The 26,796-nt window shown below is 41.3% G+C and overlaps 1 protein-coding gene across 5 annotated transcripts in view; it reads right to left on the reverse strand.

Moving 5' to 3' along the window:
* RAPGEF2 (Rap guanine nucleotide exchange factor 2) overlaps positions 1-26,796 on the reverse strand; it is a 171,397-nt gene that overhangs the window by 106,078 nt on the left and 38,523 nt on the right. For all 5 annotated transcript variants that reach the window (XM_052690324.1, XM_052690321.1, XM_052690326.1 and 2 more), the window contains exons 2-3: positions 13,650-13,720; positions 8,518-8,574 (exon numbers count right to left, since the gene is read on the reverse strand). In XM_052690324.1, coding sequence (XP_052546284.1) covers positions 8,518-8,574; positions 13,650-13,720 — 128 coding nt within the window. The remainder of the gene's footprint in view (positions 1-8,517; positions 8,575-13,649; positions 13,721-26,796) is intronic.

A 26,796-nucleotide genomic window follows, 5' to 3' on the forward strand; every position in this document is an offset into this window, starting at 1 on the left:
ATTACCTGTCTGGTTTTGTTTTCCTTTTGATTTATCTGTACTTTAGTAACTATTTTTACAGTAATGTTTGAGAACCTCAAAGTTCTCCTAGGGCTTTTCTATCACACCGTGTAAAACAAAATATACTCCTTATTTATCCAAATAGACACATGTCTCTTCAGTACTGCTGTATCACAATTGGGGAAGGCTACCACAGACAATATGTACATTTAAGATATCTTCCTCAAAGATACTGCTTATTCTTTTCAGCATTCATTGCCAGCCAACAAAACATCACAAATATCTCCAAGACAATCTTCACGATCAAAGAACGCTGATGTATTTTCACTCTCGTCATCCTTATGTAGGCCCTGATGTCCGAATTTAGTCTTAAATTAGTCTTGAACCAAACATCTTTGAAAAGCTTCACACATGGAAAATACATTCTTTCCTCTAAAACGAGCATTTCCTTCCAAAGTGAAGTGCAGACTAGTGAAATACTGACCTATTCCTTTTACATGACAATATATTTAACTCTCGTGCTCCTCACCCCTTGCTACGCTTTCATTTGTTTAGAATTAAACCTTAACAAAGCTATTCTGGAAGCAAACTCTTTTGCTAGACAGCGCTATTATACAAACAGTGCACTTTTTTTCATTTTGAAGATCCTGTGCTTTACAAAACACTGCTCAAACCCAAAGTGGCTTTCAATCAACTTCCCATGTTTGCTGTACTACAGCTGATACTTGATTAACGTGCCCTACATTTCTCAGGATTTTTCTGCCTACAAGCAACCACGGGGGGGACTATAAGGGAAAAGATGGTACGAGCAATCTGTACAGAATCAGAACAAAATCAACCCGAAACTCAAATCCCAAGGGGCAGAGAGATTACAAAATTAATGCACAGTCATTCTGCCCTAGCTTTTTTAAAAGCCATCAAGAACCCCTCAGGTCCTGCATTTTGGTCACAACAACCCCAGAAGATTCTACAGGGTTGGGGAAGAGCAGCTGCAAAGCTGCCTGGTGGAAAGGGACCTTGTTGTACTGATGGACAGTGGGCTGAATATGAGCCAGCAGTGTGTCCAGGTGGCCAAGGCCAATGGCATCCCGGCTTGGATCAGGAATGGAGTGGTGAGCAGGACCAGGGAAGTCATCCTGCCCTGTACTCAGCACTGGTGAGGCCTCACCTCGAGTGCTGTGTTCAGTTTTGGGCACCTCTGTACAGAAAGGACACGGAGGTGCTGGAGCAGGTCCAGAGAAGGGCAACAGGGCTGGGGAAGGGCTTGGAGAATATGGCCTGTGAGGAGAGACTGAAGGAACTGGGGCTGTTCAGTCTGGGGAAGAGGAGGCTGAGGGAAGACCTTACTGCTCTTCAAATACCTTGAAAGTGACCGCAGCAAGACCGGGGTTGGTCTCTTCTCACTGGTGACAGGATGAGGAGAAATGGCCTCAAGTTGTGCCAGGAAAGATTTAGGTTGGATATTAGAAAAACCTTCCTTACAGAAAGGGCTGTTAAGCACTGGAATGGGCTGCCCAGGGAGGTGGTTGAGTCCCCATCCCTGGCTGTGTTTAAGAACCGTTTGGATGTGGTGCTCAGGGACATGATTTAGCAGAGGGTTGTTAGAGTTGGGGTCGTATAGTTAAGTTGATCTTGACGATCTTTTAGGTCTTTAGCAACCTAAGCAATGCTATGATTCTACGATTCTAAGTTCTATGACATACCAATACAGTTTTTGAAATACTCAAAATCTCAAAAAGCAGTAAACCTGAAAATGGTACAAAACAAAGTAAGAATATATTTGCCAATCAGAAGAGTTCATTCCTAGTCTCTACTTAAGTTACTTGTAGAAAATTTTAATCATAGAATCATGGAATCATAGAATATACCCAGCTGGAAGAAACCTATATGGATCATCAAGTTTAAACTCAATTCTAATATCACAGCCCTTGTGAGAGCAGAGGATTTCCTGAGGAATGGATATTTAATTTCCCAGAATGAAAAGGAGCGTTATTTACAGGAATCCAGGAGCTAGAAGAGGAAATCCAGAGACTGGTTCGTAATACTTTTCCATCACATTTCCCTCCTCAGCTTCCTTGACGTATTCCTTTTCATGCAACTACAGTCTGAAGCCAAACAGCACTTATCAACTATCATAGTGACACATACTGCCATGTAAACTCACAGTTGTTACTCAAACTGTTCTGTTTCAACAGTTCAGGTACACAGTTATTGAGGTCTTTGAAGGCCTCAAAATGCTCACACCACTGGCGGGGTTGGAAATAGCATATGACTGTTGTTTGAGACATCAGAGGAACTCCAAGTTGAAGAAGTGCTTATAATAATCGTAGTGTTTATCTCCAAAAAATCATAGGCTCTCTCAGCCTCTAGGACTTGTAACAAGTCCTTCATGCTGTCATGTACTTATTTTATTTGAAACTGCAGCTTATTTCCCAGGCTCTAGCTGGGAAACTGGGAAACTAGCTACTCCAACAAACCTCAAAACAAAGCTTCAAAACAACGAAGGTTTTTTTCCTAACTGTATGTATTTTTATTCAAAACAATCTGTACTACTTGCACACCAGGTTTGAAGGTACAAACCTGGATCAATGTTAACAGGATATATAAAAAAAGGCACAAGAAGTACATGCTCCACATGTAGTGATTTCTAAAGGACATTATTATAAACAGAAGAGTTCTTCCAATGTTAACTTCCAGCTTTTCTGATCACAATACGCTGAAAAACATTCCAAAGCACTCAGGTAAAACGAAGATTGAACTCAACCTGCTGAAAGGCTCAAATACCAACAGCCACAGTCTTTCTAGTGAATCCTTCACTCCCCTAACAAAACTTGATGTGTGACTTCTTTAAAAGGTCTTTAGTAATAGCTAAATTTTGGGGCCATAGCAACCCATTTAGTTCTCAAGTCGGGACGGAGCACGCTAGAAGCTCTGTAACAGATGGCATTCAGTTTATGCCTACTTGCAAACATGGTTTCACCAGGACTGTGCATGTCATACAGATGGATAGTGGCAAGATCTCATAGGTCTTTAGTGATGACTACTGTCACACATACTTCAATTCCATCAAAAGAGGCAACTTCCGTAGTCGTGTTCAGCATCTGGACTTCAAAGCATGTGGTAAACATAACTCTCTTCTGCTCTAACTACATCAGATTCCTCAGCTAACCCCTTTAAAACAGCAAGAAAAGGTAAGCAGTTTTCAGTGGAAGCCAGCATGGAAACTGATTCCACACAACTACCACTTTTATTCCTTTTACAAATGTCCTTATCCCAAGCACCAGAACCTGTGTTCTCCCTTCAACACTGGATATTCAACCCAGGAACCAGCAACACAAGAAGCACCACTAAATCAAACAGCAGCACCCAAAGTGATTCTCTAATTCAGAAGAATGGTTCTGTCTTTCTTCACACACACACACAAAAAAAAAACAACAACAAAAAAAACACCACCATGAAATTGACAAGATCATTTCCTTCATGTGTAAGATCTACTTTGAATTATTCTCTTCATGGATCATTAAAATTTAAACCACTAGAGCATTTGAGACTTGTATTTAAACAGTGTATGGCAGTACTCCTAGAGCTATGATTTACATAGTTATTTTGATAAAAGAAATGATATCTCAAACCAAGATGCAACTATCAGATCGTATTTTTATGATTTCATACTCAGCATGAAAGCTGAAGGTATTTCAGAATGCACACACAGTAATTCAGAAGAGATACTGTTCATACTCTCAAGTATCCACTTGTGGAACAGAGGAAATTTGACTTGTCAGAACTGGGACCTTCTTCAGGCGTTTAAGTGCTACATAAGAAGGAATTAGGAAGAACATTGCTCTGCAGGCTTATGCTCCATAGGATATTGTTTCAGCAGATTACTCTGTCTGTTTCTCTCTGCTCATTTGGACTCCTGTCTGTACGCTGAAACCTGTAGGTAGCGAAGCATTTGTTTAATTTAATAACTGCTGCTGCCATTAGACTGGTTTGGGACATCAAACACGTCCTCGAGTTTAACAGTCTACTGAGAGAACATCTCCTTGCCCATTGGGCCTGCCCACGAGCACCTCTTCCTTGCAATACTCAGGATTATCAGGAAATCATTTACTCATTGTCAGCACTGTCTGTAACCTTCATTACTAAGCTAGCTAAAGAGTTACCAGCTATCTGTCATGTTATTTTTTAGATATGCTTAATGACATTAGAAGGTATATCCCAAATACAGAAGTGCAACAGCTCTGGCACCGAACACATCAGTTCCACTGATCCATTTCTAACTTTACTTTTTTTAACACATCATAGCTATGCTTATTCTCACTCCTTATCTTTAAACATTAGAAAAAAAGGCAAAACATCCAGAGGCATAACTGTTAACTCAGATCAGAGCTAATTTTCACTAAACAGGCATCTTAAAGTGAATATTTCAACTCATGTAAAATATTTTCTTTTATTAATGGGCACTAGGTGTAAACTGGATTCTTGTCTCATGGTAGCTAGAATGGGAAACAAAGAACAAATGAAGCATTCAGCAACAGGAAGCAATTCCTCAGTGTATATGAAAACAAACAATGAGGAGCATGATTTTCTTCAGCATATTTCATTCCTAATTTTTTTTTTTAATAGACCATCAGTAAAACGAAACAAAATTCAGTCAAGCCAGATATTACTGCAGCATCATTAGCGAGTGCCAGTTTCATAGAGTTAGCTGATTAAACAGGCAGCCACTAAATACATGAAGCAACTGTGTATATATGCTGTTTAATTGGTATATTGGTGCCAAAATCGCACAGTGAATTAGCCCTTGATACCAGAGAAGAGAAACTCAGTATAAAACAAGTCATAGCCTCTTAAATCGTAAGGAAAATGATGGCACTAGTAGTAAAATAGTGTAAAATAGTATGATCTTGCACCCAAAACATTTTGTGGTCATTTAGCCAGACAATCCTTCCTTTGAATTTTACGTTTGCAATATCTAAAAACAAAAAAACCAAACACCTTAATCTCAAAAGCTCAGGAAAAACAAAAGCCTCAGTAGCCTTTAGTAAAACATACAGTATGGAAGCTGAAAATGTAAGTCTCTTCAAAAACCTTGGTTTAGTCTTAATGAAGGCTCAAAAACCAGGTCAGACATGAACACAAATTCAGAACTGACGATGCAAAGCCAACAGACTGGCATCGATCACGGGCACTATTAAGAGCAGAACATACCCAGGCACTTGACAAACTGTGCCCAAAGTGCTGCCTCGTGTTTGCGTGCCGTGCCTGAGCCGTGCTGAGGAAGCTCTGCCTGGTGCCCACCAGTCACTGCTAAGGGCACAAAAACGTGCTGTGCTGCAGCACGGCGATTCAGAAACATGGGGGGTTTTATTACTGGGTGGCTTCAGGTCATCAAAACTTAAATGATTTCTTTGCCAGTCAGATATCTTAAGGGAAGAAACAATATCTATAGGCACGGCAGTGATTTTGTTTCATCTAAAACAGAAAGTGATTACAAGCTATTTTTCAAATGGTCGTGATGTTTAATTATAGCATTAAACGGCAGGAACAAGACAGTTGTCATGCAGGACTTGTGAGGATGCTCAAGCAAATGAGAAACTGCCAAATACATACAGAAATACTGAACAGCACAACTGAAAACCAAATCCAGCCACTGTATGGCTAACGAGAGAAAAACAATGGTGCATCCTACTACAAGCATATTCATTAAAAGCTCACAAGCAAAACACTTATAGCCAAAGATTCTTCTCTATCATCATAGCAAACATTTCAATTTTAACCCCAGAAAGATGTGTTTAACTGTCAAGAGGTATAAACATTCATATACCACGAATCTGCTAACATCCTGTTTCCAAACAGATTATTAATCAGAATTTTACTGAAGGAAATGACTGCTAGGTTTGTGACTACTAGGCAGCTCTGAAGCAACTTCTTTCTTCCAACTACATGTGATGCGTGAGGTGGCCAAATTAAACATTGTTTAAATGGATCTTTAGGTAGATCTGAATTAAGAAAGCAGGTAAGAAAAGCCAGGTCTGAGCGTCAAGTGGAATCTCAATTCTGAAATTTTGCCTTGAAGGTTTGAAGCCCTTCCATCGTTAACTTCCAATCAAACCCAAGTAGTAGAATGACTGGCAAATGGAGAACAAGTCGAGCTGAACTGCCGCCTTTAATAACCCAGTTTCCATTTAAACAGGGATATGGCCGCAGGGTTCGAGAGTTTGTCACTACCATGCACCCCCTCTGATAGTAAAGTAACTGCAGATAAGCCAATTTCAAACAGCGTGCTTTGTTTTATCCCTTTGGCCATTCGAAAAAAGAGAGGAGAAAAAAAAACAAAAGATAAAAAGTTAACTGTATTTATACTGAAAGTGGATAATTATTTTTCAGCATTGTATGTATGCAAAACAAGCTTACCTTTCTACAAATGCAGCTGACAACACAAACAATTTCAACAGCGATTGAAATTCCATCAAATAAATGGAGGAACAGCATTAGTTTTAATGCTAGCACTTAGGGATAAGGCTTTAGCTTCTTGCTGAGACATTAAGTTGTGCCTCAGGGAGGTCACACACACAGGTCAATTAACGGCTGCAACAGTTGCAGCTATTTTAATAGATTTTTCTAATGAATGCAGAAGATTAGCACCCAATTTCAAATATTAATGCAAATCATATTGCTGGGAAAAAAAAAAAAGCTATCAGATTTCAAATTCAATCAAGGAAAGCAAAAACAACAACAACCATGGCCTCCAGGACCAACCTAAGAACTCTGAGTGAAGAGCTCAGGCCTGTTCAATGCGAATAACCAGGCTGTGTGCTCCAAGTCCATCTCCTAGAGCTTATAACCAAGTGCATCGACTCTAGTATCTACCATATCACATTGCTCACCTCCTGCAGCACTCTAATTCTTCAAGATGTGTACATTATGAAGTTGGATTTCTGCTTAGAAGACTGTATCTCCCTGTGTATATGTTGAATTAACGACGCAAAAAACATATTTCTCCACGTTTACTGTGCTAAAAATATATACTGAAATTGCTTGCAAGTTCCAAGTTATTTTCCCCACTAAATAGATCTCAAATGGCCCATTAAAATAAAATACAGAACAACTCAGATGACACTAGATATATGCACACACACTTGTACAAGTGTGCATAAATACACACACAGCTTCAAAACATTGAAGAATTTTGATAAAATCTTTCAGTCTTATCTACCAAGTTTAGACAGTTAAACAAGAAAATCAGTGATGTGAAATGCTAGAGAGTAAGCACGCTTCCCACCAGCATCTAAACCCAGGAACTGCAAAACTGCCAATTAAATCTACTGAATAAATCATGGGGAAACAAATGTCAAGAAGTGAGTAAATAGGAACGACAGGCAAAAAAGAAAGAAACAACCAAAGTGAGGTCACACAAAAGCAGTGACAAGGTAAATCAGTGCAAAAGTGGCAAAAAGCACTTCAAGTTATCCCAAGTTTCATGGCTTTCTGTTTGCAGATTATGTTTTCTTAGACATGTATCTCCTTGTTGCTTTTGCCTGCTTTGATGTAAGTAGCAGCCCTAATTGTATAATTCAAATTTAAAGCAGCAGTTAGAATTAGCCATTTGAGTCTGAACACTTCACAACACATAACAGACAAAACCCAGCTGCCCATACAAGGACAGAGCAACCAGTACAACGGTCTCTACCAAATTAATTTGTGAAATTAATTTACTAAGATTATATTGGTCTGATTACAGAATAATTTACCCACCAACGGATTCTGACCTTGAGCATTTTCCATACATAACCAATTACTATGTTTCAGTTGACATTAATTCCACCTTGCAGAACAGCTATGGCTCAGCACTAAACTTGTTCAATCAACTTCACAGCGGTCAACGTAGGAAAAAGTACACATGCATAAAAGAAGGCATGCAGGTACGTTCCTTTGCCTGCACAAATGTTCAGAAGGTATCAGACAACCCAGCAAATCTCCATTTGGAGGCTAGATTAGCTACGCTGAGTCAAAATCTGATACAATTGTTTCAGTAAGCTGCTGCGAATGAAGAAACTGCAGCTCTCAGATACATATTGTAAATCTGATACGACATTAGATCACATCCCTGCTAATTACAAACCATGTTAGATTTATTGATTTGGCAGCTCTGGCACAAGCAGCTAGTCGCTACTACTTCAACAAAACTGATGGGAAAGCAAATGACATCTTACTCTAATAAAATGGCATCCAAAATCCCTTAATTCTATACAATCTCATGGGTTACAAAAATTAATGCAATATATTTCACCAAGCGAGAGTCACTATTAGCCCTCCCCCAATCACAAGTAAATTCCTAAACTGTTTGATCACAATGAAGTGGCCTGTTTATGTTTACAGACTCTACTCTGGGTGAGGGAGCTGGCATTAAACACCGTCCTTAACGCGCTCCAGAATGAATATGCAATGTTAATACATCTAATCATACAGAATGTAACTAGATAACATCACACGAAAGCAAGGAGAAACACTTACTAGTACAGAACTTCATTTGCTTCATGCCTTTCATATCGAACAGTTTCACACATCAGCCTGAAAGAGAAAGAAGTCATTTTTAATTACAATTTATATCAGCATCACAGGACTTCACTTCCTGAACTCAGCCAGCATTTTCACATTTGCCTCCAGCTCTCACAGAAGCTAACCATCAATTTAAAGCTAAGATGATTTTTAATTCAGGAAAGTAAGTTGTTATTAAGTCTATCCATTAAAGTTATTAGCTTATCCAAGATAAGATCTGACTCAGGACGTGACACATAATTGCTGCCATGAAAAAAAATCTGCACAATGATGGTGATCTCGTTCTATAATGTTATTTGATAAAAGTAAGTTGATTTATGAAGAAACAATGCACAATTTCAGTAGTTGGTAGAAATTCACAGTAATAACACTCACAGATGCCATGATACAAAAACTGTTTGGGTTTGTTTTTGTTGTTGTTTTTAACTGAAGATCACATTTCTCGTTACTGTCCAGGAGACAACATGAGAACTGATACTGCATGGTACGTCGCTGCTTCTCATTTTGCTGGAATTCAGCAACTTAACTCAAAAATTGCCTGGAGATTTTAATGCTGAAATCCCAGAGGGCTCAACATGAAGAGAATTTCCTGCAGGAAAATCCCCTGTCTAGAAAGGAGGATTAAAACACTTCTACCACATTCGTCAGGCAGAATGAACGTGTAACAGACAGCAACCACAACAGAATTTAACACATATTAGGAAACACAACGTTAACTTAGCAGAGAGGGGAGGGATGGAATATACTACTTCTGTCTATTGCCTGGAGGAAAGGGTTCAGCAAATCACTGCAGGTGGGAAGGAAATAAAACCCACCACCTCCCTTGAACATCCTGGGCACTGAAATAAACTACGGACACCCAGACGCTTTGACAGATCATCATACAGAGATTTGCTTAAGAGGCTCATGTGGATGTTCAAACGAGGGACTACATTGAGATTTAGGAAAGAAATTCTCACTCCTTAAGAACCTCAGCGTACCAATGAGCAGCTACTGCTCACAGCCTCTTGTTCAGGCAACAAAGTCTCAAAGAAGTTGATCTGAGGATTTGAAGAGCTGCTCTGAGTTTGGTGGGACATTTGAAAGCTCCTTGTTGCCATTCCTCACAACTTCTCAATTCCTTCATTTCAACAGCCAGTAGATTACTAGAAAAGTCATCTTCATCCTCATCTCTTTCAAGATTTCACTCGTTAGACCTGCTCACTAAGAAATAATGCTTTTTCTGTCCATAAATGGCAGGTTTAAAGGGGTACCTTGACATTCAAACTTTCTGTGGAGAAGAATTGGGAACTTAATTCTGTTTGCTCAGAGTTTTATTATTATGACCCTTCACCCAGAGATCTCTGATAAGTTATTTATAAACAGAGCGTGAATTGTTTGCAAGTCTTACGTACTGTATACAAAATTTCTGCTAAAGAAAATAACTTCTGCCTTCCTTGCACAGCAAGAAGCTTCTAAACCACATGGCTTCCTCTTTTCCAAACACCAGTTCCCACCCTTAGAATGAAGTCTTGCTGAGACCATACAGACACCAAATTGCTACTGTCTGCTTCCACCACTGGGTCCATTGCATTCTATCTTGGGTCCTCTGCTTTGAGAGGGACATGAAGAACAGACGTGAGGTTAGAGGAGATAGATCAGAAGAAAATAAATGGGAAGTCATTGCTAGCTATCAGATTTTAAGAAGAGAATACTGCTTAAGGAACATACTAACTGCTGGTCTGAAAAGCTTGTGGGCAACAGGCCATTCAGGAGTAGCAGTTACAGGAAACAGAATCCCTTTAACAAGCAAGTTTTGTTCCCATGTGAATTTGAGGGAAAGGAAGTACATTCTTGACAAAGTCACGCAAGCTCATGACTGGCTCTCTTGAGCTTCACAGCCCTTGGGAACCATTATTACGATGGCAACGCAGAAGGTGGACGAGTGCTTAAATTCTTGAGCTAAGCTGAAACAATTAGAAGTTACAGTTGCAGAATATCAAAACCTAGACCAATTCCTCAAATATTTAGGGAATGTACTTAGATCTTGTCAAAGCTGCTGTTTAATTTTCACTCAAATGTGTTCCAGCCCAATTCCTGAATACACTTTATAAATCCAAGATGAGATCATCAGAAAACTATAAGCAATATTTATAGCTATATTTAGCAATATAAATATTATATATATATATTAAAATAGCATAAATATATATTGGCTATATTTAATACTAATACTTCAATTCATCTCAAGTTTCTGCGGTATTCCACAGCCACAATAAATGCTGCATTATAAAGGATGCTATAAAAGTTTTTTGTTCCACATCTGCAGAGATTCCAGCCTTTGCCATGTATGGAACTATAAACAGAAACTCTCTTCTAGGAATGCACTGTGCTGGGAGAGCTAGCTCAAGTTCCACACATTCCTAAGCAAGAACCTCATTTGGCACAGGGAGCCAAAAAGCACAAATCAACGCACCATGCAACCACATGTGAACACTTTGATCTCTATAAACAACATCACTTCAACTCCAGGTCTGCAAAACTTGATATTCTAAAAGACTTGCATGTAACAGCAGAACACGAAAAACTTTACTGAATGTGATTGTGGAATGCTTCCAAAGTAGAAGTAATTACACATCTACTTTGAAGTCAACATTCACAGTACAAAACGCAGACTGGGAGAAAGAAAATCCCACTTTTATTTTCTCACAATTACAGAACACTGGCTTGGGAATGCAGACTCTGACAGAATGATGAAGAAGGAAACCAGAAATTATAACAGCATTAATCAGAGTTGCTTCAGCATCTTCAGGTGTGGCAAAAGCTGACAAGCCTCATGATGCAATACAGTGACTTAACCTCTTCCTTTATAGAACATACAGGACATATGATGGTCTTTTTTTTTTCCCCAATATCTGCAAAATGATGCTGTTCAAACACCCTTAAAAGCCTCAGTTGGTAGTAAGATGTTTGTGTGAAGACAGCTGGAGCATTGACTTAAAATCAAATAAACAGGTCTTTTTAAAAAAAATACATAAAGTTTATCTGGAATGGTTTTATTACTTTATTAGGATGCTTTATGTGGCAAATCCAATTACACTTATTAGTAGTCTATGACTAAGTATCATTTGCATAGCACAACCTGCCTAGAAGTTCAGCACAAAAGCAAGCACAAACTGAAACAGAACCCAAATAACAAGCTGCTTTTGTGATTATTACATCCTAGAAATGGACCGTGTACCGACTTTTGTTCAAGACTGGAACCTGCACACTGTATGTAAAGCATTTACTTCCAGCCTGAAAGCTTAAACAAGAAGAACAAAACCATAATGTAAAAAATATGTAAAGCAAAAGCAGCATGCAGGTATACAAACAATAACACCTCCACAAAGAAATTGTTAAGACAATAAAAAATTGAATATATATTCATATATATTGAATATATGCAGCGAGCTTTGGAATGCAAGGTATGGTACACAACAGGCATGGATAGTTAATAAACATTCCGTTCATTTCTTTTATTAGTGCATTAATCTACGTTATTTTGTTACTTCAAATATTTCAGAAATAATGAAATAAAATTGATTATACATCAAAAAAGCTGTTAGTACAATTATGGCATATAACTTCCAATCTTCACTACTACTTTTCTTGAGAGTTTAATAGCTTTTCCTAGAAGAAACTTAATTGTATGGCCAAAGAAAGCAATATCTTTGTACTTGTTTTAATCAAACTTTTATTTTCTAAGTAACATTGCTGCACTCACCATCATGCATTCATGGAGTACCTTACTGTAAAGTACTCCACTTTACATTTAGTCCTCAATGAAAACAAAAAGATTGTTAAATGCTGTATAATCAAAGAATATTAGGATTTCATAATCACAAAATAAACAAGAGAGTTAGGCAAAGGAGACTATGATAACAAAAAACAGGATGAATAGAAGGCTTACCCCTATCCTGGGCTCACTCACAAAACACCAGCACAGCAGATCTCCAGAAGAGATCCTTCCCCACTGGTAGCCAGCTCTTAAATAGGGCTAGGAGCAGCACAGCTGAATTGCCTTCACCTGTGCTCCTCTGGCTGACTCGTGGCTCACCTCAGCTGATCAATCAGAGGTTCAGGCCTTGATTCAGCAGTTCCCATACAAACGCTTTCCTTTAAATAACTAAGAATGAAGATTATGCAAGAAGATATAGAGAAAAAGTGTAGAAACCATTGCTAGAACAGTAGGAAAATTCAGTTTTCTGGTAACAGGCAAATTGCACTTGTCTTTAGCCCAGGTCTACTCTTTCCATTGCAGGGAGAAGACTAGCCTCTTTACTCCACAATACCTCTCTCCTTACACCCTTCCAGACTATCATACCTCTCTCCTCTATTTGCTTCTCTATTGGTAATTTTCCAGTTTGAAATCTCATATAGAAACATGGATAACCACAGCAGCAGGTCTGCCAATAAAACTGCCTAAGCAGAGCTTATGCCTCCAGTCCAAACTTTTGGCTGTCCAGACACTCAAGATGACGTACGATTTAGAGACTGAAGGATGTAATGGATTTCAGTAGACCTTTCTATTATTCAGTGGAGAGCAGAGAAGAGGGAGTAGCACAGCACTCCACGCTCAGAAGTTCAAAATTATTTCTGGTTGGCCCTTCTGAACGTGTTCAAGGCTGGGCTCGTACCCAGGACAGAAGCAGTTTCAGACAGAAGCGTTCAAAACAGACAAATCTACTGTTAGCTGAAATCGTTCTCAAGTGGAAGCGCTGTAACTATCCTGACAGTACTTAACTTTGATGATATCTCTTCCTGTGAAAGTTCAAAGCTCGTGTAAAAAAAAAAAATGTGATAAAAGTTATGAACTCCTTCACATAAAGCATGAAATTCTGTTTTAATAAAACATATGCATAATAAAAACGCTGGCAGCAGAACTTCTTCAGCAAACTCCTTGGACCTTTCTTGATGTGAGGTCAAGCACAAGAGACGTTTAAAGTATTATTTCTATGCTTTATATAAAAATACTTTTAATAGAAGATGAAGAAGTCTGTAAGAAATGCAGATGTTTATAAAACTTTTCTCCACACACAAACAGAAGTATCTATGCAGCATCATACCTTAGCTGATGTTCTCTCAGATTAGACAAGGCTTCCATTCCATGTAAATACGAATACACAATCTCCAAATCCTACAAGCAGATGAAAAACACAGTTAGGATTCTCAATTAGGTACAAGCTGTTAAAATACTGCTTTCATAATTCATTCAGAACTCTCCTATTCCAGGCCATGGGAATATTGGAAATAACATGTTTACAGGCAACTAAGGGCAAGCTTCATGAAAACCTCTGATTCCCCTTTGGATATTGGCACAAGAAAGTATTATAATATGCCCACATCATAAAATTCAAAGACAGCAAACCTTTATGCTTTTGCTCAGTAAGCAAGCCTGGTCCAGAATTCTATGGAGCTACTTTGCAACTGTCCTGCTTCTCAATGGCTGCGCACCCAAAACCCTTCGCTTACTCCATAAAGAAATGTAACAGGAAAAACAGTCCTTCTGCATGCAGTGGAAAAAAGGCACAAAACAGTAAGCCACAATTACCCAATGTAGATTAACTTCTCAAAGAGAAGTTACAGTGAGAAAAGTTAAAATGACCACAGAATAACAGAACTGTAAGGTTTGGAAGAGACCTCTAGAGATATCTGGTCCAACCCCAACAAGCTGTTCTAGTTCAATGTATTATTGCACAAGTGTAATTGTACTGAAATCACACTACTGGTCAGAAAAGATGTGAGGAGGTACAGTGAGTGCTTGAGACTAAATAAACGTATCTAAAAGGAAGTCATTCCCCCCACACACACAATGAAAAAAAGAAGTAAATAGTTTGATAAAGTGGAAGAAACACACAAGTAAGCAGACTCAAAATTCTGCTGTTCTGGTCCTTCTGTTCCTTGCTCTTTGGAGGCTCTGGTCCTCCTATGAGAAGCAGAGGATGCATCAAGGACAAAAAACACTATGGATTGGAATGAAGGGACCTTGCACATTACAGCTTTGGGAACAAAATATAGCAGACACTTGCAGGGTTTTTTTTTTCTTTTTCTTTTTATACTAATGAAAAGATATAAAAGCTCATGTCCGCTGCTCACTTGCAGACAGGCTTGGGGTGAAGCAGAGGTTTCCTCTGAGGGCCTGCACTCACTGTGGGGAGCTGAGAGGAGATCGCATCTCCGCATAACGCATCACTATGGGCAAGAGCCTGGTCAGAAGGCTTTAATTCTGAACTGCCTGCAACGGGCAGGCACAAGAGTTCTTCTCTAAGCCTTTGCCATCAGGGCTAGCACTGCGGTCTCCCTCGAGTGGCATGGATTTAATATGCAGGGAATGATTCACAGAGTAACTGAAGAACCACTAGAGACTCTGAGTTCAGGGAATCCACAGATCTCAAGTGGAAGCACGCAGTCAAAAGGGTCCACAGACATCTTGCCTTCTTGTCAAAGCACACTGGCATTATCGCACTGCAGCTGATGTGCAGCAGTGCCAGATCAGCTGCTCCTCACAAGTGCTGCAGTCTCTCTCCAGAAGGTGTTCGACAGCAAACAGCTCCCTCTAGCACCACGAGTGTTCACTGACATTTGAGCGACCAATTCCAATATCAATCCAGTCACTAAATTCCCCTAATTGAAAAACAAAACAAAAAAACCCACAGCAGAGCCAGCCAAGAGCATTGGCTGTATTTTCACACACGAACAGTAGGTACTCTACTGTCCCATTCAGCTTGCAGCATTAACAAGTAGGAAGGCTTTCTGAAAATCATCACTATATTGAATAGGTATCACTGTGTGTCACCTCCATTTTCTGTTTATCTCAGGAAAGCTGTGCTTCACTTAGTTAGCGAACATGGATGTTTAACTGTTGTTGAACTTCTAAGTTAAAAGTGAGTTAATGGTACGTAAGAGTCCCGCAGAAGCATTTGTACCAAGCCTTGTCAAATGCCAACAGGAGTCAGGATGCTTGAAACGGTGGCAAAATAACAGCCATCTTACCCACCTGCCACCCCCTCCCTTCCCCAAAGCCCCTCACCTTCATACATACCAACTTAGGCTGAATGTTTTCTGTTTTGACAGCATAGACAAACCAGCAGAAAGCTGAAGACTCAAAGTTCTTAGGAAAAGGATTTTGCTTGAAGGAGGACACAACACACCTTTAAATTTATGCAGAATCACTGAGCAAAACCTTAAAAGCAGCAGTTAAATTACACACATGCTGCGTGCTGCGCTTTCTGCTCCTGCAATACATGTACTCCAATTACCACACGGTGGCAGCCTGAGCCATCGAAAGTTCTAAGACTGCAATTCTTCACACAGTTCCTTCTGTTTTAAAAAGTAATTGATACTTTATAACAGCTTATGAAGTCCTAAGCTTGCTGCAACAGATGCAAGAGGTTCACATCCTGCTACAATAACTTTCTGCTTTCTAACCGCATCCATAGGAGAAAGATGCCGCAGCAGCCAAGCAAACATAGAGCAGATCTTACTGCAAGAAATCCAGTCTGCATAAAGGCCTTGACAATGGTTAGAAAACACTGTCAATGGAAACTCTAAAAGCAGAGATTATGCTAATGCAGAGAACAAGTTAGCAGGGTTTTAAAGCATTTTCCTTATTTAAACGAAGAAACGGGCTGAAAGGCAGAAAACTAATCTGCACTTCAGTCCATGGTACAGCCCAAGTTGTATGCTTAGTTGCTGTAGGTGGAGCAGACTGGAATTTAATTCGCTGATATTTCTTGATTTGTTTCAGTGCTGTTAGCTGGCTCACGTTAATTTTCTGACTGGGCTACGGAAGAAAACAGGGAGACTCGGGATTTAACACAGCTCAGCTTCATTTAGAACTGTTAAAAAAAACACCTGCAGTCCTACCTTTGCTCTCACTTCTAATAAAAATCTACAGATACTGACACACAGATATTGCCAACACACTTGAAACAAATGCAACATCAGGTACGCAAGCCAAAACCAAAATGCTGACCCTAAATTCACTCTAGCTTTAAAAACATTCACTTCACTGATGTATACACCCCAAAATTCACTAGCTGTGGCTTACAAAAGCATGCCACCCAACGCCTTTTGAACTTCTGCTGATTTCAGTTCTGCTTTGCATTAAGACATTAAACTACCAGCCGAACTCCACTACTCCTACAGTCAAAAGTGCTCCAAGACATTTATTTCAAATCCAAGGGTAAGAACAAGATACAAGCTAATTCCTGAATCCACCATACCAGGGTGGAAAAGGCTCCTCAAAGCACCTGATATCCACCTCGAGCTCACAACTACCAGCCTACAGACTCCAGGCCCGTTTCCAAGAGCCTGGCCCTTGCCACATCAGCTCATCACTCAGATCAGGGCAGCCAGGAGCGAACAACAGAAAACACACAGAGAGCAGAGGCGGCTCTGGGACAGGCGGCTGCGCCCCGCTCACAGCTCCAGGCCCTGGCAGTGCCCCAGCCAAGCGGTTTCAGCATTGTGAAAATGGGAGCTCCCAGCCCTGCCACTCATCTGGCGCAGCACTGCTCAGCGGCTGGGTGTTGGGGAGATGGAGGTGGAAGCTGGCATACTTCTGCTGGCTTATGCACCCCGTAACAGCTAGCAGGGAGCGAGCGCTGGTAGTTTCAGCACGGCTGACAGAAGAGTTAGCTTGAAACTGACACTTCCTTTTCTCCTCAAGTATTGAATGTCACCCCCATACGCAGCCCTAGTCATATACTAAGGAGAGACTGAAGAACTAAGCTGTAACTGAAACCAACATCGCATCTTTCTTCTCTTTCTTTGCAGCTGTGGGATCCTCTTCCATTTTTTTTCCTTGCATCCAGCACCTGAAAGTACCCGACTCTCAGTCATTCGTGTACCTATTCCAAGCATTTCTTTCTTGCCCCTCTAGCATTCAATTCAGCACCCATCTGTCTAGTTGCCTGTACCAGCTCCAAGGCCAAAACAGTGCCAGTATTGCCGAAAGAAACAGACTGGATTACTGCAGCCACTCATCAGGCTCAACCAGAAGTGCCACAGAAGAGGTTCCTCCTTCCCAGCATGTCTGTGCACACAAGTGGCTTCCAACAGCTGTATCACACTCACCACAAGCTGTTCAGAAGGACTTGCAGGCTTCCTGCCATCAGAGCCAGCAGCTTCTGAGGGAAGGGCAGGCAGGCAGAAGGGAAGCGACTTGGGTTGTCCCAGCCAAACCCCAAGGTATGGCAAGATGTTGCCTTGAAAGTGAGCTCATGCTTTACAAATATTAAGCTGTCAAAAGCAAGAGCAAAACCACAGATTGAACAGACTTACGCCACAACACAAAAATCCAGCGTTGCCGACACTAAAATCCCTGCCATGCACAAAGGAAGATGAAGTACTCTACTTTTAGCTTCCCAAGGAAAAAAATTAAACTTCCTCATAGTTGCTGTGCAGGAACGTGTCCAGGTATGTGAGTATTTATCAGTGAGCCATACCAGGAATCAGTCACCAAAGAGATTACAATGAAGTGTTTGTCATGTAGTTCTGACATCGTCTTCCTCACATCAGGACCTCCACACTCAGGGGATGGGTGTTCACTGCATGGAAAGCCAGGCATAATCCTATGTAACACATTATTTTAAGTTAAATTACTCTTTTTAACTTCACTGTAAGCTATCACAGCATTGTTGCTGAAAGTTACCCCTACTACTGCACAGCACACAACGATTTGTGGCTTTCAAAACAATTTCTCTCTTCAGAATAAGGTGACCCAATTGGCAGCTACACAGATCTTACTCTGAACGGTGGGGACAGCAAGGCGAACTATCAGTGACTAATAATTTATCTCTGAACACAGAATAAAACTGATAATTCTTCATATACTGGATTTCCAAGAGTCACCTAAGACACCGAGCACCTCAGCCAGCCCAACACATCCCTCTCATAGCAAGGCTCCAAGCAGTAGATTGGCTCTTCTCAAAAATACAGCTCTCCCAGACAATGAGAAGAGGACTCGAACGGAAGAGTTCCTAAACACAAGCACCTTCTCAGCCATACTCAGAACAGGATCAAAAGGCAACTTTTGAATGCAAGGGTCTTTTATAGACATCAACTGTTAAAATGGTTATTTTAGAACATTGGCTAAACCTGCTGGAGAGCCAAAGTTCTGAAAAACGTTGCCATCTTCAACCTGTATGAATTTGTCTTGACTAGTATGCATCATACTTCAGGAAACCTATGACAAAACATGACTCCTCAGTAACCAGGCATGACTAAGCTTGAGAACCAGCCCCCATCAGAAGGGCTGTATGTGGAGCACAAGCCTCCACTTCCTCTGCTTTGGCTGTGTGGTGGGAAAGGAATACAGGCACTGTATTGATCTTGCTCAGGCTTGCTGAGACACGAAAATTGTTATTATTAGCTACGCTGTGAGGAAGGACATTTGTTCTGGGTTAGGAAAGGAATTTTCAAACCCAATTGGCAAAAGGAAAAGCAGGCAATTTCTATATGGAACTGAAGCACCCATACGTGAAGGTCATCAGGAACAACTCCAAAACCTCCTAAAGAAAATGGAAAATTCCCATTTTCATGGTCTGTCTTAGCTGGGCACTGTCCCAGCTCAGAACAAAAGCACGCTCCTGCAAAGCCTTCAGTTGAATTATTACTTCTAAAATTCAGAAGCTGGAGAAATACTACAGGATCGTGGCAAAACAAGCGTGGAGAAACAAGGTGTTTCAGTGGGATACTTAATTCAGCCTCCTCTCTTTCACATGTATTTTGTTTGGGTTGTGAATCCTTTTTTAAACAAGTTCCCCATGAAAGATAATTTCATTCATCTCCTTTTATGCTTTTTTTTTTTTTTCCTCCTAACAAAAAAACTGGGTTATAAACCTCTGCTCCCACGTGAAGCCTCAGAGATTCACATATAATAATTTGAGCAGTTGCTGGTTTTCAATCTTAACCAGCAAAACCTGCTCAAACGTATAAAATGGAGTTGGAAGGTTCAGTGACCCCTCCACAGGAATAGACTTTTAACCTTGGCTCAAAATTAGTACAATTGATTTTAATAACCTGCTGGTCATAAAGCTTTTAGCTGAGTAAAGAAATGAAGACAGTCATGAATATAACCATCCTACATGATGGGGTTACACGTGGAAAGGGTGGACGGGAAATTAAAGCCTGCCATCTCACTGAAGTCAGTGCATAAACTAATGAGCATAGGAAATTACAGGGTAGTGCTGTGCATTTCCTTTCTGCTTTCCAGACTCTCGGAAGTCAGACAATTAAATGCTTAACACAACAGCGTAAGTTCTGTAGTCAAAAATCCAATCTTTGGTCGCGTGTCCAAACGTAAACAAAATGGTTTCACCACAAAAGATCTCTCCTACTGATTGCACAGCTCATAATTATAAAAGGCACTTATGTTACTCGTTATTTGAAGTATATGTACTTGCCTTTTCACTATTTATAGCCGACAGTTGGAAGCTTGCATTAAATCTGTTCTACCCATTTCACATTCATTGTACCAAAGTTCACATATTTTGTTGCTCTTAGGCCAGTCCCCAGGGGTTTGGTTTCATTTTCTTCTCATAATGCTTAGAAGAGCCTCAAATTGTTTTGAGACCGTGTTATTTGTCCCACATTTTCCATTATTTATATAGTATAAGATTCAATATCTACTACAAGAAAATGACTCTTTTAACAAATGCCAGCTAATAAATGAAGTGGGACTTATTTCAAAACAACTATTTGCAACAGAAATGTAACTAACCGCTTAAAATTATAGTGGTTGACAGTTTTTGGACAACAATTTGGTAGGTTTTTGGGATTTTCTTTTTTTCTTAGCTTCATTACTTTACAGGTTAGATCCATAACTAAACCAGTCAAACCAATCCCCACCAAGTAAAGACATCCCATCCACCCTCCTAGTTTGGTCTTGTTGAAATCCTGATACACTTTCCTTGCAATGGGCAAGAGCTCTACTGTCTGAGAACTGTGTATTTCTATAAAGCTTAGGTCACAGTACTTTAACATGACAGCCAAGCACAACTACAAGGCACCCTTTCTTCAAACGCATCACCACAGCTATCGTGATCATTACAAGTCAAGCATACACCATACTGGCACCCACAGAGCATCACATTTGTTGGGAGGGGCGGCTGTTCCCAGCCACAAGCAAATAAATTACAGTGACATTAAAGAGCTGCCATTTGCCAACTGATCTGTGATAGTCATTCACATAAAGATTTCACGTTCATCATTACAAACAAGCTATAAATGTATTAACAGGCTAAGAAGGCAACGATGCTCAGCTGATGAATGGGCAACCCGGTAAACTACACCAGCACAATCAGACAAAGCCAGAGCCCAACTACTCCTGTTTTGTCTCATTTCTCTAGAATACTCCCATTTCCCCTTATCTTCTTTTTAAGGCTCCCAATAGCTTTGCTGTGCCTTAGCAGCTCCGAGCCCAGCTGTGAAGCACAGCCTTTTTCAGCACTGTCCCGAGTGCTGAAAGCCAGCAAACTCCACCCACCGCTTTCTGCATTTTTCCTTTGCCACTCAGGAATAAAAATTGTTATTATTAATGATAATACTAATACTAATTTTAAAAGGAAAGCAAAGAAACAAACAACCACAACCAACAAAACCAGGATTCCTAGAGGTCTCCAAGGAAGCCCCCAATAGCCCCAAGTGCTCTCCCGAGGTTCCTTGCTGCAGACTGACATCAGCATCCTCCGGGACTGGTGAGCTGCCTGCCTGATTACCATGACAACACGCAGGCAGGAAACAAAAGAAACCAAGCGCTGGGAGCAGCGCTCTGCCAGGACTTACAACAGAAATATCTCAGCAGTACTATAATCAACAGAAAAGAGCAAGTTACTTTATATCGCTGGCCTGCAACCATTTTGTGCTGCTGGCTTACAATCAGCCCAAGCCAAAACAGAAAACAAAACAAAAAGCTTAGCTCTCCAGCTGCTGACTGGAGCACTAACTGCAGCAGAACCGCACAGCTCCTTCATGGCATGGACAGCTCTATTTTCACTTGAGAAAAATCCTGTTTCTCAGTTCCTTTACATTCGTGAACCAATAAATAAAAGCACAAGGGAAGGAGGAGACAGGATTACACCGTGGCTGATTTCACAAGGGGTTCAAGTGCGATATGCCACTTTTCTCTCATGTTTAAACAACGTGTTAAAATTCATGTAGGCAGCCAAAATTCAAACATTCGGCTCCTCTGAGTTCAGTTTATAATTTAAACAAAAGCTTTATCATTTGATCTCCTGTTTTAAAAGGAGATAGCACAAAACTTTGAGAGGTTTTTTGAGCGTTTCTTCCAACAGATATTAATCTTTCTCCAAGCATCAGCAATAGGTCACAGGAAAACTATTCCCAAACAATCAAGCAAATGATCCCCCTGAAGCACGTATCTGCATGTCAAATCAATCTGCACCCAGCAGTTCACCTCGAAAGCTGCTCGCGGTCACATCCTCCCAGAGCTGCGATTACTCCTCCGTGCAAATGAGGTGATTAGAAAAATGCTGAAGTACTTTCCACGGAACAGCCTCTCCAAGCCTCGATCTGCTAGCTCAGGTGTTTCCTGAAGCAGGGGCTGCATTTAATAATTGCACATTTTTATCTTCTGGGTTTGGGGCTGAGCTTTTGGGTTTTCTTTCCTTCCGATAAGAACTGTAGGATTCTGAAAGGACTCGTCTTAAACATAACTTTGGGATGAATCAGTTCCCATATCTCAGGTGGGCTGACTGGAGACATTTCCCTGATCTGATATGGGTAGATTGTCATAGCCTTAGAAGCAGAACGGCTTCTAGACAAAGACATTTTCACGTCAAATGGTGAAACGTTCAGTCATTAAGCACTGTAGCGTTACGGCAGTGTTGAAGTGCTGTCCCTCTTCGGTCACCATTCTGCACCTAAATGCAGCTCTGAGTACCACCAAATAAGACGGGGAAAAAAGAGAAACACCTAGCATTTTTTGTTGCCAATGGTTAGCTTTCCTTTCACTCTGACAGTGGCCAATCTGAGTCCTCAGTGAGCCAACCCCATCTGCCAAAGCCACCTCCCGAAGGCTCAGGCTACTGTGTTGACCCATTAATGGTCTAAGTCCAGTGAGGCTATGCACATGCCCGCAGCCAGCCCACGTGAGGCCGCCCATGGCACAAGGAGCAGACAAGACCACTACAGCTCTGCAGCCACAAGATGAGCAGGGCTCAGCCCATCTGCTCTGCCTGTGCCCGCTAAGGTGAAGCCACACAGCTTCAGCAAATAAAACGGATCACTGCCCCGCAGGGGAAGGGCTTATTTCCCTTCATTCAGCTTCATCCAGTGCTGCATCCACAAGGGAAAACCATCAGGAACAGTAGCTCAAAAAAAATACTAGAGAGAAGTCGAGCATAACGTTTCACTACAACACTTCACCAGTCAAGAAAAATTGCATTTTAGAGAGAACAGGCCGTGCAAGTTGGCTTGGCTTGAATTGTCTGAAGGAATTTGGAAACACTTTTCTCTTTATCATTCCCCATTAGCAGCTCTAGATAGCCCTTCCTCAGTATTCTGAAGTCCCTTTTATCTTATCACTCAATCAGATCCAAACCCATTTCTTGCATCAGACTCCCAAACCCAACATCCAACACCTATATTCATAATTGAATCTCAAATTCCACACCTTAAAACGCTGTACTGGAATCAGGAGTTACTCTGTCCAATAGCAGTGACTGTTTACCTCTGATCTACAAGCTGTCAACTGAACTACAGCTTAATTTCTATTTAATTTCTATTTGCTACCAAGATAAGTGATGAAATCACAACTGATTTTCTTATTTTTCTCATTTTTTATTTATTTTATTAAGTCTCCAAGAACATTCAAGTGTCGTACTAGCATTTCTCCCCACCTCGTTCTCCTGTTCTAACAAATACCAACCAACATCTACAGGTCAGCAGGTATGGCAGCTGCCAAAGAACTGGCAGCAGGTTTTGCTGAATGGAAAAATCCAGCGCTCCACCACCTGAAAACTCCACACAGGACAGCAGCAGGCTGTCTTTCAGCATCTTAATTCACCCCACACTAAAAGCAAATAAGTTTTAAAACTTCACAGTCTTTTCACAGCGCCATCGGGTTTTATATTCTTTGCTTAGTATAAGATAACTCAGTTAAGTCTTAACATGAAAAAGCTTTCTGGTTACTTTGCAGACTGATTCAGACTGAGCACGACAGCCATCAATTTACAAAATCTTAAGATACTGCTTATCAACTGATGAACGAGTGACATTTGTTCTTTAACACTGAGTGCTTACCTTCACAGCAGCACGTGTCTGAACTACAAAACCGCACACTAAAGCACGTGCATTTTTCATTAGAGACTAGTAATTTACTGCCAAGTCTGACAACACTTCTTCACTATGAAAAGCAACCCCAAGGAGAGCCCAGCTCTAGCAGCAGAGAGAAACACCACACATCTCCCCAAAGGAGGTAACAGATAAGTTTTCTCTGCAGAGAACCCCACGTGAGCCCTCGTAATACCACTAGAAATCCTACTGTAAACACGGCCAGGCACCACATCAGTATCTACACATTCCTAAGGGTGTGCTAAGAAATATGACTAACATTAATTACCTGCTCCCACAGGTCTAGAGTGTTCTAAAACAAGAAAAAGAGACAAACATCTTTCCACTCGTTCTTCTGAGTCTAGCACAAGACCATAGAAGTGACAAGAGGGATGCCGAAAGGCAGCAAGTATTTTCTGATGACACCACAGCCATGGAACAGGACAGTGGCCAAGCAGGTTGGCTCCAGGAGCAGCCATGGCAACTCATGGCTGCACAGCACTCACTGGCACACCTGAGCTTTGGGCACGGAGGGAGAGGGGGTTACTACTGACAACAGTGGGTCTAAAAGCAGAGGTTTGGGCTTGTTTTTCTTTTTGCAAAGGCTGGGCACAGTGGCTGAGTTGCACGATCTGCTTGGCTGCAGAGTACTGGGAGGGTAAGGCACAGCCCTGCGGTGTTGGGCATGAAGAACCGAGATGCAGGCAGGCCTGTCATTAGCTGTGGCCTCCACTGGCCTCACGCTGGTACCAGCAGAGTTAATTGCTGCTTTTCTTCCTCACTGTCCAGCCTCACTGAGTAAGGCTCATTAAGTCAGGAACCTGACGACATCAAGACAGTCTCCACACATTTAGATAGCATTTCTCTGCTGGAAATAAGCCACAGAAACCCCAGAGAATGAAGGTGTAGAAGGCAGATCCACAGAGAATCAGCTCAGGAGTAACAGAACCGGATGATAACTCCCACTGTGGAAACCCAGGGTGTCTCTGTATCGTTCTCACTGCCCCAGGTCTAGAAACTCAGCTCAGGAGTTACTCAGTCAACCCTATATTGTCACAGGATTTCCTCAGAGCACTCCTTGTGCCTCCACGTGCTGCTCCATCTCAGCTCAGGCATGTGGCAGGACCTGACTTCTCCCAAAGATCCCCGCAGCACACGTACTCCAGATATTAACTGAGGTGGCAGCCTTTCAGGGGTGGGACTTCTTTTAGAAAGCCTCCTCCTCCCTCAGTTAGGCTTAGCACAGATTATGATGATTACGTCTAGTGACCACCATATCCAAAGGGTGGCTTGTTTGTCTGATTTTATCTATTTAATCGGCAAGTGATTAACAGCCTCAAGCAAACTGGTTCAAGAAACAGCAATTAGACTGTCAACATTTCATCAACAACGTGTTGTACCAGCACAGCACTTTCATGAGGCACTCAGTCATTTTTCCTACCTGCACAGCCCATTCATAGCAGCTGAGTACTTCTGTTGAAAGAAGTTTCTACCTTGCCACGTCAGTCTCTCTGCCTCCTATCCCTCACCAACATTAAGCCATCACTTCTAAACATCACTTCTACGTTTCAATAAAGATCTGTGGGGTTTCTTTGCCTTTCTTTGGCAATTGCTGTAGCTTGGCAAGCGTGTCTACCATTTTTTTTTTCCTGCTAACTAATTCAAATAAATTAGTTCATTGAATATCTAACCACATTCTCTCCTTTGCCTTCAGTATTTAGACAGAGCAAGCAGGAACACGGTTGATGGCCAGTATAAAAATGAATTAGTGGCCTGTAAGCAGCTGCTACAGGGCAAGTGCACAGCTTAAATAACCAGCAGATGAGGAAAGAAATTGTCACCTTCCTTGGCAGACGCTAGAAAAAGGCTGGACGTTCAGCAGCTCCAAGGCCCCACACATTTTATGGCCAGACAAACCTGGTAAAAGTTCTATGTAAGTTCCAGCTGTACTGCTAACTAAAGCCATTTGGCACTTAGGAAGGTGCAGAAGGCAGCTGGGAATTCTACAACAAGCTCATCAGCTGTATGTTTCTGGGGAAGCAATCAGCAGAGCAATATTTTTCTTGAAAACTTTGTTTATGGCTGTTCATAGAAATAAGGAACCCTACAGCTTCTCTTTAGAGTGCGGAATACCATGATCACACTGCTTATTTTTGGTGCTTACTCTTCCACAACAAACCGAAGGAGAAATAAAGCAAGACTTGGCTACCGATCACCATCACAAGCAACAGAATTCAGCGGCCTGCAGCTCTCATTGCACCTTAGCTGCACACACAGCTCAACAATCACTTGCACAAACAGCAGGACTCAGACACTGCTCAGGAGCTCTGATTGCCAGGTGCTCCAACTGCCACCATCACTGCCTGACCTGCCCTGAGCCAAATCTCAAACGACTGTTTCCACTTCCTATGTGCAATGCCCTTAAAATAGGCTACTTGCATGTTCTCTGTATTTCCAGGGATCCAGCACCCAATAGTGGCTTTGGCTCCCTTCTCTGCCGCCCAGATTGAAATTTGGGCCCTAGGAATTGGGAACACCTTTTTGCAGCCTGCCAGAGATCATTTTATCACCTCAAACAACGTACCAGTACAGCACAGCATGCATCTTCTCCTGCCAGTCCTGCAGCTGGCAGTGTACAGATGAAGGACAGCCTGAATGACAGAGATGGTCACAGCTCAGGTTTCCTCCAGATTTGCCAGAAGACATTCTCCAGCATTACAGCTGTGATTTAGCTGACTCTGTACAGTTGTCTCACCACATCTCAGAGGATGGTTCTGCAATTCTTTTTTTCGTTTGACATTGACTGGCACTTCTCTGTGATTCTTGCTTTTTTGGAAGACTCAATGAACGCAATAGTCAAGAACAGTAAGTGCCTCGGGAATTTTTTTCTGTTTCCTTCAGTAAATCAAGAAAATG

The sequence above is a fragment of the Tympanuchus pallidicinctus genome, unplaced genomic scaffold (assembly GCF_026119805.1).
Source record: "Tympanuchus pallidicinctus isolate F22 unplaced genomic scaffold, pur_lepc_1.0 scaffold26, whole genome shotgun sequence".
Lineage (NCBI taxonomy): Eukaryota > Metazoa > Chordata > Aves > Galliformes > Phasianidae > Tympanuchus > Tympanuchus pallidicinctus.